We start from the raw sequence: 20,371 nt of genomic DNA on the forward strand, positions 1-20,371 counted from the left end.
ATCTTAGAGCAACAAGGACCATTTCAATGGGCTAGAACTGGATCCCTATCAATACTGAGTGAACAGTGAAAAGGGAAAAAATAAAGCTGTGATAAACAGAGTATTATGGATTTAGATGCTTCTTTACACATTTGAGAAAGTAAGTGGTGGATATTTGACCAATTAAGTTTCTGTAGGCATAAAAAATATACAAAAGAATAGTGTAAATCATGAAAAAAAATGACCTTTAATGTTTAACCTTCTAATCTGTGCAGGTACTTTATTGAATAAACAATTTATTTCTAAAAAGGTGAGTCTTTTAGGAGGAAATTTACATAATACAGCATTTGAAATATCAAATATGAATTATTTATTGTAGACCAGCATAAAGCTAAAGAGGATTAGTTTTAAATAAAATTAGATTTGTGAACAGATGGTTAAAACCATTTTTCCATTCACAGACAACTGCATTTACAAAGAAACTTTGAGGCACGGACAATATAAATACTGAAGTATTTTATTAATACCTCCTCATTTAGCTAGTAGTCAAGTGATACATATGTTAAGAGGTTAAGGTGTTATTTTCTCTTGATAACAGGTAAGTAAAGAAGCTAGTATGTGCACATTTAAACACATTCAAGGTAAGTCCTGTTTAATTTTTTCCTACAACACAAAGACCTGTAGTGCAATATGCATAATAACTAATAGCATTCACTTTGACCTAAGGCAGAGTTTCTCCCAAAAGAAGAAAGGTAACTTGGACTGAACTCTGGCATTAGATAAGAACAAAACTAACAGCTACCATTTATGGAGTATTTACATGGAATAAGATACTGCATTAAATGATTTCTATCTAACTGATGTAATTGAATTCTCACAAATCTTGAAAGCTGATGATACTGGACTTGTTTTACAGATGAAGAAACCACTTTGGGACAATAAAGTGACGGGCACAATGATGGAATCAAACTCAGATCCAGCTAAATCCATGGTTTGGGCTCTTAACAAAGTCTTGATTCTGTGCCATTAAAAAATGTTTATACTTGGCTGGGCGTGGTGGCTCAAGCCTATAATCCCAGCACTTTGGGAGGCTGAGGCGGGTGGATCACGAGGTCAAGAGATCGAGACCATCTTGGTCAACATGGTGAAACCCCGTCTCTACTAAAATTACAAAAACTTAGCTGGGCATGGTGGCGCGTGCCTGTAATCCCAGCTACTCAGGAGGCTGAGGCAGGAAAATTGCCTGAACTCAGGAGGCGGAGGTTGTCGTGAGCCGAGATGGCACCATTGCACTCCAGCCTGGGTAACAAGAGCGAAACTCTGTCTCAAAAAAAAAAAAAAAAAAAAAAAAAAATGTTTATACTTGCACATTTTTTCATGTGGCTTTTTGCAAATTATTCTGGAGATCCTAGTTTGATTAAAATCCTAAAGGTGGCACTGGGAATGAAGTGCAAACCACTGGTAGTCACATTCTTATTATTCCTGACAACAGTATTTTTTGCTACAAAGTAATTTTTATTACAAATTTCATCCCAAAGGAAAGAGCAGACAGGTCAATCTATACACTCAGAAAACACCCAAAACACAATAAATTTAGTTATACTATAGCTAACGCAAACCAATGAAGAAAGCTCCAGAGAAATGAAATGAATGGACAAGGAACACCACTTACTTTTCCCTATGATCAATTTCGTCCCAGACATAAAATAAATTTGACTTGTATGCCAAGTTTGAATCTATATAACAATCTTTATTCAGACCTAAGGCAAAGCTCCTCCCATAAGAAGAAAGATAACTTAGACTGAAGTCTGGAATTCAGATAAGAACAATACTAATGGCTACCATCTAAGGAGTATTTACATGGAGCATGATGCTGAATTAAGTGATTTACATAACTGATCTCATTGAATCCTCGCAAATTCATTTTTAATTTTCTAAAAATGTATTTCTAATTGGCTGTCTGACTAAATTCATACAATCATGAAAATGGCCAAAACGCAATGTGTGGCAAGAGTTTCAGGAAAGGACACTTATTAACACTAGCTACTGGTATAAAGTTTCTGTCCAAACTACCATTCATCCCAATGAATTGTTCCATAAAAATAATTATATTTCTCATGGAGTATTTTAAATAACATAATCGATTCTAATATTTGAGATACATCTCTTAAGAGTTCAGGATTATAACTTGATAGCTACTCAATACCCAGTATGCCCAGAAATTTCACCTTCTCAATCGAATGTTTTCTGAGAGCAAACATGCTCTTTATGCTATAGCATGAACAAAATACCAATTACATATAACAAAAGCCTTAAAAAGAATAGTGTGAGCTGTTTTTAAAAAATCATTAAAATTAATGTATTCACATGAAAAACAATTCTACCTACTGGACCTAAATATTTCAGCATTATTGATAAAGTATTACAGATAAACAAAATATTAAAATTACTGAAGTATTCCTAGGAAGTTTCTGAAATGCAATACTAAAAATCATAAATAAGTATGACATACAGTAAGAATACATATGAATCATTGTCAAAGAGGTGGTGAATGGTTTCATCTAGATTTTAACTTGCAAAGACTTACAAAGGTTTTTAAGCGTATTTCTCAGTCTTACCAATAAGACTTGCCCAGTAAGGTGAATAAAATCTCAGCCTCTTACAAAATAATGTCTTATGTTTCTATGTATGAGAAAAATATCAGTTATACTAATTCTGTGATTTAAATTCTATTTTAAGCAAAAAAAAGTTATGAAACAAAAAAATTTCCTTATCTGATGGCTTTACCTCAATTCCAAGCTTTATCTTGGAATCCAGAAATTTTCATGTTTTGCCCCCAAGAACAGATTGCTATACTGTTCATCCCGTCAGCAGCATTCTTCTTGACTTTAGGTTCAGACTCTATATTGTCAGACTACTAGTTAAAATTTTAATATAAATTTTCCACCTTAAATGAGAAAATCTAAACAAGCAATTATTCAGAAGTGACTTTCTAGATTAAGAAAAAATGTGACTGAGCATGTTTTAAAAAGTACAGTTGCTTAAATTTAGGCAACTGTAATGAGTCAACAAGTACTTGCTCATATATGTACAATAGTCTAATATGTAGATTCTCTAATAATCAATATACTATATTTTTGTATATACAAGATCACTGCATAGTGCTTCATAATCTTGCTAATTTAAACAAGTTAAACTTAGCACAAAGATTGAAAGCACATGCTGTGAAGACAGACTGCCACAATGAATCTCAGTTCAACAACTCCCTGACTGTGTAACCCTGTAAGGGTTAATTGTTCTTAGCTTCATGCGTTTAAATAGTCAATAGATGAGGATTAAATCAGGGGAATAATATTAGCCATTTCTACATGTGTTACCTAAAAATCAATCTGACTCAGTTTTATCTCACTGAATTATAGAAATTGATGATGCGCTTGATATAAATCTCTTACCACAAAAATCAGTGGTGTACTCACTTTGACTAATACAAGCATGTATAGTCTTTTACAGCACACACAACCACAGCTGAATTTCATCTGTTCTTCCTACACTGACTATGCAATGGTTTCCAATACAGTTCATAACAAATTTCTCAGACACACCGGAGGGCATTCAATGCCTACTTGTGTGATACCTGAGCAAATCTGTGTTCTACCAGAACATTTTACAATTAAAGACTAGAAGGGTTTAAAAGTATTTTATTATCCCATGATTATTTTAATCTTAGTTGTGCTTCTCAGAAGCTTGAAAGCTTATAATCACCACTAGTCTATCGACACCCAAAAAGGCAAGGACTCTGTGTGTCATTCACCCTTAAATCAGAATTGCCTATCACAATGTCTGGTAGCAGGTAATGAACGGTGAAAAGGTGAGAAAGAATGGATGATTTTTCCACAATTGAGATGAAGAAGTGGCATATATATACATCTGTATTTTTTTTAATTCTTAATTAAATCTTCAGCAGAAAAATGTGTATCTCTGGTGAGAATCTCTCCTCTAATATTATTCATCCTTAGCAGGAAATACAGAAGCCAAAACCTCATTTTGCATCTTGTATCTCACTCTGCATACTTAGCCCACTTTACTGTATGGTACATATTAAGGTACTATATGTTAATCATAGTTTAAAGGATTTAGAGGAGCTATTAAACAGACTCTACCATAAAAACACATGCAGTGTAGATGACTCTTCCTTAAAGTGGATAATGACTTCAGTTCATCAGAGTTGCGGGGGGGGTGTTTTGTGCTTTTAACATATTGAGTTTTCTTATGTAGACATTTGTTTTCTGCTTATTTCTCTGCTATGATTCATGGATGGTAATATCTGGCAGTAAAAGTTCATAATGGTAAAAAAAATCAATAAACAAAATCATGATGATAATCTTTTCTCATGGCTAGATTTAGATTTCATTAGTCTCAACTCAGCCAGGAAGAAATACAAGATAATGTGAAGAAGGACAGTTCATTCAGAGCACAGATCTTTCTTAACAGGACTCTTCATATAAACAATGAATTCTTCGGTTATTTATTTCTTCATGGTTCATTCGTCCGTTGCCTCCCTTTAAGGAGAATAGCTTTATAAAAGGCAATGTCATCTACCCAAGAGGAATCTTATTTCAAACATGATAAATTTGGCTCTGTTTTTCTCTGAAACCTTTTATTTTTAATTTGGCCCATTTGGTGAGCTAACACTACTTATAAATGCTTCCAAGGATTGGGAGATGTTACTCCTTATTCCTAGTCTATGAACGATTAGATGAGCAAAGATATGTGAAAGCAAATTATCGTCTGAATGCAGTAATATGGAAAAGAAGGAATTACAGATGTAATTTATCCATCACGAGCAGATCCTAAACACTGATTATGTCCCTAGTTTTGCAGAAAATTGAAAATGATAGAAAAGCTTCCCTGCTTTTCTGAGTTTCATTTTCCATGTTTTACTTTGTGTAATTTACTGTCAACTATTAGCAGATGCTTCTTGCCTAATTTGAGAACAGCCTGGACTTAAGTATAAGTGATTCTGAAATCCAGAAGCCTACATGCTAGCTCTGAATTTTATGCAGAGAGATAGATTCTAACTTAAGATACCGGACTCATATGGGGTCTGGAGAAAACAAGGTCTTGAATCTCAACCTGACATTAACATAAAACTAAAACACAAATATTGCTTAATAAATCTAGATAGCGTCAGCAGAATTTTGCTGGGCCTAAATTGTGATCTAGGGTTAAAATATAGGTAGTTACCAACTGACCCATGATGATCCAGGGACAGATGATCTGGTGGCCTGTGGCGATGTGAAATCTCTTATTGGGGATTCCCTCTAGTTCTTCTATCCTCACTTGTGGTGTCATAATTAATAGTGTGAGAGAGAGGGAAGTAGATAAAGGAAAGATAAACCACCAGAGCCATTTCTTTTTCTCTTCCTTAAGTATCTCTTTAACTGACCCTGCAACTGCACTTGAGAAATTTCCCCTCCTAATCATTGCCACTACTGCCTAATATACTAGTCTCCCTGTTGGCAATCAGCTCCTTGATGACTGAGTTGTTAACATCTACTCCCCGAAGTTTGACATAGTAAGTACATAAGTTATATTACTCAAATTGTGGAATCCTCACCCTCTATCACCTCCTGTTTTTCTTCCTCACCTCTGAATTCTTATTACTAATCTCTTGATCATATCCTATGATAAAATGCCAAAAAACAAAACAAAAAAAAATTGAGTTCATTACTTTTACAATCTACCTATTTCCCCATGGCTACTAGTATTTAGAAAACAATAGCAACAAACACACATTTGAAAATTTCAGAAAGAAGGAAGAATGGGGAGAAGCTGTTCTTTAAGTTCTGCAGTAGACAGGGCACTACATTCAAAAAAGAGGCAGATTGAGTACTTAGAAAAAAGAAAGGGGGTCACTTGGAAGACATACTGAGGACACCTTCCCACCCTAAGGGTTACACACATGAGAAGCTTTGGTCTCCAGCCTCTCACTCTATACCCAGTCTTCAGAACCTACAGATTCCAAGCAGATGCCCTATTGAAGACTAGCTTCAGGAAACAGAAAGAAGTTAAAGCTGGGAAAACTGCACTGGCTCACAGAATGAGTTTGAGAAAGGCCACCTCGCCTGCATGAGGCAAAGTGAATTTTTAGAACCCTAAATTGAAATTTAAAATACATCTCTGCAATAGAAATAATTTGACAAAAGCATTTGGGGTCTGTGACTCTAGTAGTTTTCAAGATTTATGATAAGATAATATTTCTATGGCACCTCTTGGGTTTAATTAATAACCAGGTTTCCAAGGTGCTATTTCTACTGAACTATACTTCAAGCATTTTATGGGCTACTTTGGTTTCTCAGGGTTAACCTAATGACTTAAATCACCTTGCTTCTGTGGAAAGACACTTTCTAAACAAGTAAAACTTTAGAATAAAGCTTTTTATGCACTGGGGAGGCAGCTATATAGTTTACACAGTGATTACTTATCTAATTCATTTAACATTTTTCCTATATGGCCATATATTTTACAACAGATACAACATCTTTGAAAGTTGGTGGCAGCATTCTTGCTGCTATTTTGGTTTCACTCCTTGACTCATTTGTTGACTTAAAATACAGTAATTACTTCTGAGTACTTACTGTTTTAGGCCCTGTATTGTTAATTTGCCTTGGATATTCATTTTTATTCTTAAGTACTGCTGTTAGTTATGTTTTCTTTGTCCAATCCTTAGAATATGCATATGTAAATTAAGAAGCAATGTTTTCCAGCAAACATAGCAAAACAGTTAAGAGTACAGGCTGTGAAATCAGATTATAAGGCTTCAACTCCACATTTTACTGGCTGACTGACCTTGCAAGTATTACCTAGCTTCTCTGTATTTCACTGTGCCCATCTGGGAAATGTAAGTAACAACAGCAACTATCTCAGTGAGATTTTATAAGAACAAAATATTATGAAAAAATGAAAAGCACTGAAAACACTGATTGGCATATATTCAGTTTCAATAAATATTAATTCATTTTATTTTACTCCACACAGAAAAAATAAGTATATTTGTGGAAGAAGCAGATATGCAAATCGGAGTACAGACTCCTGTCATTTAAAATCATTTGGGACTTGTTTTTATAATATGTATTTCTGCTACATTCCAGTCATAAATACGTGACTGTGTATATAAATATGAAGAGTAGGCTGGGCACAGTGGTTCACACCTGTAATCCTAGCACTTTGGGAGGCCATGGCAGGCAGATCACCTGAGATCAAGAGTTTGAGCCCAGCCTGGCCAACATGGTGAAACCTAGTCTCTACTAAAAATACAAAAATTAGCTAGGCATGGTGGCACACACCTGTGGTTCCAGCTACCCTGGAGACTGAGGCAGGAGAAGTGCTTGAACTGAAGGTTGCAGTGAGCTGAGATCATGTCACTGCATTCATGCCTGGGCAAAGAATGATATTCTGTCTCTAAATAAATAAATTATAGGAAGATAAAAAATAAAACTCTTTGTTTTCTCTATAAGAAAAAATAAATCCATTTGTGATATGCCAGGTTTTATTTACTATTAACCAAGACAGGAGAAGTGGTGACAAGTTTGTCAAGATGAGAAGACTTTAATTTCCCTTCAAAAGTAGTCTATCCTCAACCACCTCCCTTACCCAGATGCTTTTCAGACAGATTTACTTAATCCTGAAAGTTTTATGAGGGGAAAAATGATCTTTTGAATACAGCTTTTTATGCACTAGGGAGGCAGCTATATAGTTTACACAGTGACAACTTATCTAATTCATTTAAAATTTCACTGTTTTAGGCCCTGTACTGTTAATTTGCCTTGGATATTCAAGGCAAATTAACAGTACAGGGCCTACAACAGTAAGTAAAATCAGGCTTCTGGTAGATAAGACAGAAGGGGAGAATGGAAATGGCCTTCCTGAATACCCATTTCCATTCTCCCCTTCTGTCTTACCTACCAGAAGCCCAATTTTAATCAAGGCAACAGGTTTGTTGTTATTTTTGTTATTTTTTTGTTTGTTTTATTTTTTAAAGAAACACTTCCTAGCAAACCCTGCTGCCAAAATCAGCCAATAAGAGACTGAAAAATTACCGGGTGAAGCTCAGATAACCTTTGCTAAAAGGAGCCTGACTGGGCCAAGTTATGGTCTTTTGCCTTTTCTGCATCAGGTGTCCTAGACCAAGGATATGATGGCTGGTACCGCAGTGGCCACATTGCAATTTTGAAATAATCCTAAAGTTAGAAGCCATGTGGTCCTCAGGAACTAAGAGAGAAGGAACCTGAATTCCAATGGCTGTAGAGTCACCAAATAGCCTAGACAACTGACTGAAATATAAACCCCTAATATGTTTATGCCAAATGCTGGGGAGGTGGGGAAGTGTCTCTGTTATGCAATGCTGAATCTAATTCTTCACAGACTAAATGTCTAAATCACTTCTGTGTGACTAAGGAGAGACATATACAAGATCTGAACTAATAGTTCTGAAAATTGACAATTAGAAAGCTGGAAAGAACTCAGAGATAACAAAAGAAGAAAAATAATGGTTAGAGATGCACAAGGCCCACAGGAGTCCAGAGGACAAACAGCCTGTCAACCAAATTAGAGTATGTAAGGGGTTATAATGTTTGGTAATTATCAGCAATTTTCAAAACACAAGCTCATAGCATAGAAAGTTTTATTGCTAGCAAAAAAATCAAACTTTATCTCAAAGTGATATTTCAAATGTGCCAAAAATGTAGAAATTATGCTGTAGGTACATGTGCATGTGATGATATTTGTATGAGAAACAGTATTAAATAAAAACTCTGTAGTTGTTGTTAATATATTATAAATGAGCATTAGCATAAGATGTCCTCACTGGAATCAAACTTGTTTACAGTAAAATTCACAAAGAAATTACTATTCTAATAATCAATTATACTTCAAACAACTAAGAATTTCTATCAAGTCTTTCTAATTGCTTTCACTTAAGTTTCCACATGCACTACCATTAGTGCTAAATCAAAGGCCATCTATCTAGTTACCCACTTTTACTGGCAGACATGGTTTTTGGCCTACCTTGTTAACATGGAAAACTGCTCACCTATCTAAAAGCATAGGGTGTATTTCTGTTAAAGTTAAAAAAAAATCAAATTTCCTAAACAGGATCTCTTTGTAAGAAAATAAGAAGCTTTGTCCAAGTCTATGGGAAGGCAGAGACATTGCTCAGCATGAAAGGTAACGGATTAGCAATGTTGATAGCTGAAATCCTCTACTTATCCTTGGCAAGAAAAATGACAAAATAAGTTTCCCAAACTAGGTCCTAGGTGTCTGTGCTAGGTTTGAGAAACATTCCATTTCTCACCTTTTGCATGAACTGGAGATGTCATACAGTTCTTCAAAAGAAAATTCACCCCAGACTGCATTGTTTCTTTTAAGTCAGAAACAGCCTTATATAAAACTGATTCAAGGCTACTCAGTGGAATTTTGAGTAGTTTCAGACATGTGGATTACAACTAAACTTTATTCAACTGTAAGTGCCACACTGCTTGAGGTCTAAATTGTTTTTAGTTTGTCACGTTCACACACTGAAGCAAGATTTCATGACAAAAAAAAGTAGAAACGGTGTACCAAAAATCTTATATGAAGCAAAATAACTAGTTTTAGAATTACTGCAGCAGGTAGCTTGATTCAAAACATGGTTTAAAATTTATATGACAGTCTAAAAAACCTTTATTAATTAGAAAAAAAAGGTTTCTAAAAAAAGTTCTAACTATAAGAATATAAACAGCCTCCAGCCTGGGTAACAAGAGCGAAACTCCATCAAGAAGAAAAAGAATAGAAACAGGCAAATAAAAACAATTAGTAGTTTTACCAAAATAACTGCAGCTACTGAGAATTTCATTAAGGAAAGGTTTATGTCAGAGTTGATGGCACTGCAGCATATTCACAGGACTTTCTTTACAAAGTTGTGAAGTCTGCTTAGGGACCTTTAACATGGAACACACTACTACATGGCTTATACCTTACAGTCAGTTCATCTCCTAAATCATTAGGAGAAAACAAGGAAGTGATATGTCAATCTGTCACTGAAAGACACACTGAATATATGTGCCAGCACAGTATACACGATAATCTGTCAAAGTTTTAATACATGGGAAATACCAGTGGTAAAACCAAATAATAATAATAATAATAATAAATTCTTGGTAATGGTTATTCCAATAGGACTTTAATAGATCAAAACTTTAATTGAAAATTGCATATTTAGTCTAAAACTTGCAGATATTTTATCAGGATCATCAGTTAAACTGGTTTTTAAAATATGATGAAAAGTCTGTGCTTGGGGCTTAGAAAGAACAGCAGCAATACAGGCACTTTCTCGATTGAGGATAAACCATGCTAGCAATGAAGGATCTTTTAAAATTTAACTGTAAACACCTTTGGGACTACTTCATCATATCTAGTTATGCCATCCAATCCACTGTGACCATCTGGATACTTGATTTGTCTTAGTGATTTTGAATGCTTTCATTGTTCGTTTACCTGTACGTACATATATTTGTGTGCTTTTTAATACCTAATTTCCATACTTCATATATTCTGCTAAGTCTGCAGAGGCTCTTTAAAACTGTTCTCAGTGCCCTTGATTCTATGTCACTTTGCAGTGGAATCTGATCTCAAATGTGTCTATGATAAATCTGATCAAGGGTGCTATTTATAGATAGATATCACTGTATATAACAAAAAGAAAGTTTAATTATCTTAAATAAAATTGCTCAATTTGATAAAGGAACAAATGACCAAAGTTTTCAAAGACAAAAGAATTTTGCTAGATGTTTTGATAATAGATAGTAAATATAAAGATTATATTCCCTTCCTCCCATCCCTAGTACTTGAAAAATTAATGAGTATTTGAAATAGAATTCAGTAAAAAAAAAAAAGTCTATTTCTGTTGATCATATTGTAAAAGCTTTTTTTGAGAGTATAAATAACTTGGCAAATATTAAAATACATTCTGTAGGCTTTCTTTACATTGACTCCCTAAATTTTACTTGAGAGCGACTGAATAGGTAACTTGTCATTAACTATTATTTGAAATATCATTTTTGAAATATATCATTCTAATGGTGGCTTACAGTGTTAATATTTTTCTTTTTTGCTATCTCTTTCACAAGCCTTAGGGGAACATAATCCTCTTCGGCATAAAATAATGCACCTTTGCAAATGTTCCGGATTTCTGAAATAGCTAATACACCTAAATCTATAGCTTGTAAGCAATTTAGGTCTCAGATTGAACATACTCTTAGACTATTATAAATTAAAACTGCAACTGTAAAAGGAAAATTAGAGAAATTAAGTATTTACAATATTGTTTATATACTAGCACACATTACAGCTTTTGCTCTTTTATTGTTTTCATTCTAATTCTGATATTCTCAATATATGTCTATATTCCTTATTATCATATATTCCCATTTTACTTAGCAATAGATTTATTACGATACAGAAGTATACATTTTCATACAGTATATTTAATCTAATTATTTAAACCTCAAAATAATCAGTATACAACTAAAATACTGTCAGCTAATTTTCTTCCTAATATCTTTAGTAACATACCAATTGACTTCTTTTACGTAAATGAATACTTTCTTGAACTGTTTGACTTCTGTTTTTGTAATAAAATAAATTCTCCTATTCTAACTAGAAGTCAGCTATTAACGTAAGTCACCTGGGAGCCTGGCCAAAGTCTGAAACAGCACAGCTGAAGGGTACAGCCATTTCATAGGGTCCTCTCAGAGAGTATTTGGTTTGCTTTCCTAACTTTCTAAAAATAGTAGATTACACAGGCTACCTCCATCTCATAGCTCAAGAACTCAGAAAAGGCTGGACTATCGATTTAAGCAATACACAGGACACATTTTATTAAAGAAGTCAGGATATTACAAGTTTTCTAAATTTGTTTTCCATTTACTCTGTGACAAAATGCAAATGATCTAGCGGTTACTGGCATGGAAACCTCATAACACTCCCAAATTTCAGAACTTGAAGCATGAGTCATACAGTTACTTTAACAGTTTTAAAATACGTTTTTGATCTATTTTAGCCACAAGACTGAATACAAGAGGACTGCTATCTAAAAGGAAGGATTCTAAATACTGTACAAAGAATCACATGTGTCAGTTATAAAAATATGTATATACACATACATAAGAAACAAGTTTTTTTTAACATAAACACTTAATTGCATATTCAAAATTGTTTTAATTCTTAACATAGTTATTTTACTAACACTTAAGCTGTTCTCCTGGGTCTAAAGCTCCATCATAAATAAACTTGTGTTTATTTTTTTCCTCTTATTCAAATCTAAAATATTTTATCAAGTTTTAGACACTGTAATTTAAATTTAAATTAAATTCAGTTTCTCTTAGAAAGACAAAGAAAAAGGACAAAGTTTGCATTGATTAGCTGCTGTAATGAGCTCATGTCATAAATAAATTTAAAATCTTGAAATTATATTAAGTCTTTGATGTGACAGTTGAATCTTGTTAACCACACAGCATGTCATTAAGCAACCTTGCTGCTTTACTCAAAAAGGTACTGTTCTGTGGCCACAAGTGAGCAGCAACCAAAAAAAAATTTTTTTTTTGAGATGGAAAAATAGCAACTGAATATTAATGTTTCCAAATGTTGTAGAGGCAGGTCTTCTGTGAAACCACTCAATGTCATAGCCAAATTTAATGTCCTTCATTTTGCAGCTACGAGTGCACCATCAACTGTCTGTAGGATGAAAAATTGGATTTACTATTAATTGGGTCAAAACAGGGTTACTTATGGCCACAGCTGGTTACCGACAAGAGTAATTAGCTCTTTGCACCTCATTTTACGGGTCTCAGTGTCTAATTACACCTAAATTCAACCAACGTGAATTTAGGGACACACATTCTCAGAGGTACAACCACTGTGCCCTTCACTGATGCCTCTCAAAGGGTGAAGAAAGTCTCAATAGTAGTTCATAACTTTTGTTTATTGATCTTTAGGACTATGACATTAAGAAAAATCTAACATTTTAAAATATTTTTGCTGTTGTTAATACCTCCTTATCTGTTCAACTCTAAAGATCATATTCTTGGAATCTTTGGTAAAAACTTTAGCAAAATGAACAGCCTACACTGGACCAGGAAACAATGAACTGAAACAGTTAACTCATAACTCAACCTGATGTTATTAAAGGAAACTATTATAGCACTATATATTTTTAAAGACAGGATGGACCTATGAGACTTTTACTTCTCTACATATATAGAAGTGATAGTGTCCTCTCCTCAAAGGTCCAAAGAATTAAAATGGGATGTTAATATTCAAAAGCAATTTAATTAAACCAAGTAGGGTGAAAGTACCTAGGAACACATTTCTAGTCTTGACCTTGTGTAACAAAATAAAGACATGTATGTTATCTTTTAAAAGACTCATTTGCAAATATGATACCTGAATTACAAATCCAATGACATTTTTGGATGTCAAGAAATACTAAAGTAAATATTTTAGTATTATAGTGCCCATAAAAGCTAACTTTTAACATTTCTAGCTAAGACTATTACAAATAAAAAATAATCACAATCTAACAGAAAATAAACTGCTAAGTTAATTCACATTAGAATTTTTGAAGCTGGAGAAATCCAAAAAACGATAATACTTATGAGTTTCTACTTATTTATAAAACTCACATTCAACAAAGTTTGTGCCTCAGGTAAGGTGCTATAGCAGCAGTTCAGCACCTTACTTCTAGTTATATTTTCCACAAAATGCAAGACTCTGGCCTTAAAATAAAATACCCACAACATAAAAAGAAAATCCAAAATGTCAAAATATTAAAAGAGCAAAAAGTCTATCCAAGTTTAGCTGATTTAAATCTGCTTCTCTTTTGCAACTATACAATGCCTTTACCAACAAAATAAAAATCATCTCCATTCAGTTATCACCATGGCTTTATACATAATATATGCATATGCTAAACACTCACATGTAGCTACATTTGCCATTTCCAGGGACAGACACTCACTTTGCTATTACTAAGTGAAAAATATATCAACACTTTCTGCCCTGGCAAAAAAATCATGGAGTGAAAGGACTGATAAAGTTATTTATAACAAAGTTTGGCCAGACTTGGTTCTATTGCTTCTCGTAAAATTCCCCAGCCTGACATCATCAACACACTGTATAACTAAACTATGAACAAAGCAATCCATCATTCCAAATGCAGAGGACTGTATGTCCATATCCCCTTTATTCAACCATTGAATATCCTTAAAAGAATATAATAGTTACTCACTTTCAATGAATCAAAGCAGGCGATTACTCGTCCATTTTCAACTTGGCAGCTTTTCGAAGGATGTGCAAATTTACATTCCGTGTCTGGCCGTGAGCAAGTCCCCCTCTGGAACTCTCTACATACTTCCAGTGTTAGCCATTTTGTGTCCCGAATTGGTGTGACACTAACAGCCATGTTTAGATTTTACAGGTAGTTAAATTTTCAGTGAAACCAACAAACCCAACCCCCCAAAAAAGAGCAACAACCAAAAAAAAAAAAAGCTGAACTGATGATGAAAATGTCCCCTCAAAATACTTTTCCCCCACTCCCTGCTTTAAAAGTACATGGAAAATTGTGTCGTCAATATCAAGAAAAAGATCTCCCACTAGAAATTCACAGCATGAAACTGTTAATTCAAAGAGGTTTTGGTTTTTAGAGAAATACTAGGACTGTAAGTAGATGAACGTTTAAAAGTAGGGCCTGGTATCAGCCTTGTGCTCTCAGTAACCCCTTCCCAGTGCCAATTTGGAGCCCAAAATGCAAGCATGAAAACGTGGCAGACCCTTTGACACCGAATTTCCAAGCTGCTTTCAGCAAAGTTGTCTGAAAGGGAATCTCCTCACAGCTGAATTTGCAATGGAGTTTGGTGGTGCAATCGGTATTGATTAGTTTGGCATAGACAGATGCAGCAGTTTAGAGCAAAATCGAGAAAATGATTTTTTTTTCCTCCTTGATTTCCTGGCAGAAGATATCTTACTTTTTCAGCAAACTTTTCTTTTAACACTAAAGCAGCCTAGGGCAATGCCAGATACTTAGAGCTTTTCTCTTGATTATAAGTAGAAATGGGGGTGTCTGGGCTAGAGGTGGAGGGTGGATGTGCTGTCGTCACAGTCTAGCTGGCAGCAAGCAAGGCAAAAGCAGAGACTGCTCTAGAAGCGGTTCCAAGCAGCAGAGACGTCAGGAAAGGCACTTCTTAGTACCAACCTGTAGAAAAAAGAGATAGGTTAAGATTTACTAAGTAGCACTTCACTGATGTCCTACAGTATCACAACCTTGCCATGTGATACTAGACTAAGTAATATTCAAGTCAGCCTCTCTCTCTCTCCCTCTCTCCCACACATACACACACAAAATACTTACAGTGAGGCATATTGCAGCCAGCCATCGTAGATTTATTAAAAAAAGGGGCCGTTTCCCCTTGTGAAGCAATGCATGATAGAGAGATAACCAATCACAGATAGTGTTGCAGCAATATTCTGGGCAGAAAGCCAATAGTGTGGGTTGTCTTATGAAAGGTCGCGCCTGTCAGACGTTCATTACTATGCTATAAGCACAGAAAATGTCCATCAGATGTGACTTATTCCACTGCAAGAGGACGAGCATGTGGGTTTTGAATTTACCCAACATGCAGTTAGTGGACTAAACCATGTTAGTTTTAAAACAGCTTCTCAGACAAGTCTAAGCACTTGAAGATCATTACCAGGGAATAAAAAGCAAGGTTTAAAAATTGCAGCTGACTTCCAAGCTGCTTTCCCTCCGGCTCTGCGCAGGGACGGGCACCGAACAGCCTGCTCCTGCTGTCCTGACACGTGAATAAAAAAGGAAAGGGGTGTTTACAAATGGTACATTCTCCTGACCTATCCAATTCACTTCCTTCTAAAGCCCAAGTCCTGCCCCTCCACTGAAAGCAGCACTCATACTGTAAAACTATTCCATTGAGCCTGCAGACACTTTGTCAATATATCACAGGCAGGCAAGATATGAACAAAAGCATCCTTTATTCGTACATTTTTAAAGCAGAAGCTGAGGTCATGTGGGGAAAATAAGGAGTGCAGTGTTGTCAGTGTATCTGGTAAATCTGAAGTCAACCTCAAGGGAGAATGTGATTCCATTGCAGAAACATTAAATATTAAGTGAGCAATTTGATTTGTGCAGAGTGATGCACTTCAGAAGTACAATTCCAAATGAAGCTGGAGGGTCGCGGATGAGGGATCCCCTACGCCTGATGATCAGTTAACTCAGCACTACAAGACTACTCCTTAGATCTTGGCATTTTTACTTTTAACAACTTACTTTCTCTTTCTATCAGGATTTTTTTTTTCTTTTTTCCATTGAATGTCCCCAGTGAGGAAAAAAAGGCTTTAAAAAGTAAAATTTTCACATTTTAAAGAGGCAACGTCACAGTACAATAAATAATGTTTGATTATACTTCTTCATGAGCCAAAATTGCTCTATTGGCATATGGCATATTCATAATTTTTGGAAATTACAGTATAGAATATAAATATATGTATGTTAAAAAGCATAAACATCTAGAACTTAAATTGCTTAAGATTAATAGTTATTTTAACACTGATAACACTGATTTTCTTTTAAAAAAACTACTTTCCAAAACTATTTGGAAAATACAACAGTAAGACTACAACTTTTGATAGAGATTAAAAGAATTGGCCGGGAACAGTGGCTCACACCTGTTTGTAACCCCAGCACTTTGGGAGGCTGAGGTGGGTGGATCACCAGGTCAGTAGTTCAAGACCAGCCTGGCCAACATGGTGAAACACCATCTCTACTAAAGATACAAAAATTAGCCAGGCGTGGTGATAGAGCCTATAATTCCAGCTACTTAGGAGGCAGAAGAATAGCTTGAATTCGGGAGCCAGAAGCTACAGGGAGCCAAGATCATGCCACTGCACTCAGCCTGGGCAACAGGGCAAGAGCCTATCTCAAAAACAAAACCAAAAAAAAAAAAAAAAAACATGGCTCACACCTGTAATCCCAATACTTTGGGAGCCCAAGTTGGGCAGATCACGAGGTCAGGAGTTCAAGACCAGCCTGGTCAACATGGCGAAACCCTGTCTCTAATAAAAATACAAAAAATTAGCCAGGCATGGTGGCGGGCGCCAGTAATCCCAGCTCCTTGGGATGCTGAGGCAGGAGAATCTCCTGAACCCAGAACGTGGATGTTACAGTGAGCCGAGATTGCACTGCTACAGTCCAGCCCAGGCTACAGTGTGAGTCCATCTCAAAAAAAAAAAAAAAAAAGAACCAACTCATCCCAATGTTCAAGAAATATTTTTGTTTTCAAAAAAGTTTCCATGTCCTAATACCAGTTTCTATTAAAAAACAAAGGTCCAGTCAGTCATAAACTGTAAGCTGTGTCTATCTTTTCTGAATCTTTGCTCTGCAAAGATTAAGAATTACTCAATGACTTCATGCCTTGAGAATGGACCACCTGCATGGTCAACGATCTCTTTAGTCCTTCTCTTCAGAATCTTCAACTGCCTCACCTGCAACTATTTTCTTCCTCTAAAGCCAGCTGTCACTTCCTCCAAAAAGCGACCAAGATGTCATTACCCCCATCTCTATCCAACCATATATGAACACTGCCTTCTCTGAATTATCTCTGCACCTATGCCCTCTACAGCGTTTTATTTCCTTATATATCTGACCCACTAGACCATATGTTTTTAAGTACAGAAAAAATATAAGCAAAGTGATGCAAAACAGATGGAGTTCCATAAATATTGGTAAATTATCAATTACTGCCTCAGGATTTAATTACCTCTAGAGCACAAAATACACAAACACACACGCACACACACACACACACACACAGCATTGCCTCTCTATGTTCCAGGGTCACATAGGTCCTTCCATTGCCTCACAACCTAGCCCTGTTCTTGGACAGCTCCCTATCTCATTCCGCACAGCAGCTTCACTAAAACTTCCTCACTCTTTCTCCACATTCACTAGCAAGAGTGGGTAATATCATATGCCAAAAATGTTTCATAGCCATAACAGTAGCCCTTAAGCATGAACTTTTTCTTACCTTTCTACCCATGTTTCTTTTACCTATCCTTCTGTATCTTGCTTGGCCTTCCAGTTCTCACTCCTCCTGCCCACAGTTAAGCTTCCACAAGCCTCCACCTTGACTCATTCATTCTCAAGACCTCTTTCTTCTTCTGCCTCCTCTATGCATGCACACCCTGTCTTTCAGCAGTTCCTTCTCTTAGCTTCCAAATATGCTGAAGCAACTCCAAAATGCAGAGAGTGACATAGCAGGAGGAAAAGGACCCAGCCCTGGCTATGTATCCTCCTCTCCCTAATGCACTTAATCCATCCTTCCCAGGCCAATATCCAAAGAGTCATCTCCCATGCAGTTTTTCTGCTTCTTCCTTTCCCATTCACTTCTGAATCCTTATCAGTCTGACTTCCACACCCACTATTTTACCTCTCAGAAAAGGTGATCAATACTGTCAAGAAAGCCAAGTCCAAAGACCATGTTTTGTCCTTGCCTTTACTTGATCTATAACATGATTTACAACTCTTTCTTGAACCTTTCCCTTTGATCAAACTGACACATTTTATCCTGTTGCTTCTTCCAGTGCTGTACCTCTTGTATTCCCCTGGAGGGGAGTTGCTGAGGGTTCTTGGCAGGTGCCAAGACATTTGTGAGCTCCTGGAACTTGTCACATGCTAACTCCCTGTTTTGTTAAACACACACTTCCTCACCCCTGGAATTTGGCAAATTCCTTCTTCTTGTTTAAATTGCTCTTCAAAAATTACCTTCTCTATAGGGCTGGGCCAACTATGCTAAACATTATTCCCTCTCAGAATGTTTTTGGTATTTCATAAATCTTTGTACCTTTCCCCCTCAATGTTATAAACGCCCTGACAACAGGGTGTAGGTCAAGTGTCCCCCATCACACAGTTCTTGGAACATAATGGACCTTTTTTCAAAAAATGTTTTATAAATGAATAAACTTCATTCATCCTTACAGAAATAAACATGTACATAAGGATGTGTTCCCAACCCAGATGAAATAAATATTTAATCATGATCTATGGCATCCAGACAATATATGTAAAAAGACTGGTACTATAAGAAATATCTGCATTGCTTGGTGGTCATGTCAAAACACAACTAAAAATTAATTTCTAGATTTGATTATTTTTCCTTTTTTCCAGGTTATAGACAGTCCCACTCAAGTACAAAATATACTTTGATTACTAAAACTCTTGCAAATTAGCATTGTGATTATCTTTATTTTCTGTAGCAGAGAAATTCTATTTGCTTCAAAAGTGCTACTGAAAGAATTATAAACATATTTGTATTATTTAATTGTAAAGGACATAGGCAAGGACGATGATCAAAATATTAATAATTAGTTCAGGCACAGACTCTGAGCAATTAAAATAGATACTGGCTTTTATGCATTAGTCTAGCTGGACCTGATAATGTATGTGCCTGCCCTTGATATAGGGCACTGTGGGTAACAAACTCAATTTATATCCTACAGATCAATTTCACTAAACTTCTGATATCAGATCATCTTATATTCCTTCTCTTTATTAAAAAAAACTCAAAAAATAGAAATCTTTTGGTAAATTAAGATTTTATAGAATTTGGATCAATACTGAAGTCACAAAACATTAGTAGTGGATTTTTGTTCTATAGATAGATACAGTATTTAAAGTGTGTGGGTAATGTACAGATAATGAGAATTCTTGCAAATATATTTGGCTAAAACAAATGTTGTTTGTAAATAATTACTAAAGGAAAGATTTCTATTTCAAAGATAAGTACTAATGGGTAAATTGCTTCTGAGGTAAATCTCTGACCTATGTTTCAATACATTATAATAAACTTCTCTGAACAACAAAAATATTGTAAGAATCAAACTTTTAAAAATCTGAACAGCAGCTAATAGTAGGCCCTCTTTAACCTACTGATCAAATTCCAAACACTACAGAGCTTCTTGCTTTATATGACATCTTCTACAACAGGAACATTCTGCCATAAGAACCAATTTCTTCTTGAATAATATCAGAAATCATGTATATATTCTGCTTTAAGATAGATATAAGGGGGAAAATAAAAAGGAAAGAAATGAAAATGTGAAATGACGGATAATAAAAACCAAGAAAAGGATAAAGCAGAATGAAATTATTCTTATTCTTTCAACAATTATTCTTAAAGGTTATATATATATATATGAATGCCTATTTAAGAGTCACATATCTACTGCTATAGAAGATAAAGAGATGCTTACAAGGTACGAAAATCAAATTCTCTTTTGGAGTACTGGA

The 20,371-nt window shown here is 35.3% G+C and overlaps 1 protein-coding gene across 46 annotated transcripts in view; it reads right to left on the reverse strand.

Moving 5' to 3' along the window:
* The window catches only part of MBNL1 (muscleblind like splicing regulator 1), a 176,750-nt gene that overhangs the window by 132,104 nt on the left and 24,275 nt on the right, over positions 1–20,371 (reverse strand). For 21 of the 46 annotated variants that reach the window (XR_013528533.1, XR_013528531.1, XR_004735849.3 and 18 more), the window contains exon 2: positions 14,303–15,265. The exons of 15 other annotated variants lie outside the window; for them this stretch is intronic. Coding sequence is in view for 24 of the 31 variants with exons in the window: in XM_008983651.5 (XP_008981899.1) it covers positions 14,303–14,476 (174 nt within the window). In the remaining 7 variants the exon portion in view is untranslated. Of the gene's footprint in view, positions 1–14,302; positions 15,266–15,421; positions 15,877–20,371 lie in introns of those variants that run through there. 10 more of the 46 variants (XR_013528532.1, XR_013528530.1, XR_013528529.1 and 7 more) reach the window with 1 other exon arrangement.

This window comes from Callithrix jacchus, chromosome 17 (genome assembly GCF_049354715.1).
Source record: "Callithrix jacchus isolate 240 chromosome 17, calJac240_pri, whole genome shotgun sequence".
Taxonomy (NCBI): Eukaryota; Metazoa; Chordata; class Mammalia; order Primates; family Cebidae; genus Callithrix; species Callithrix jacchus.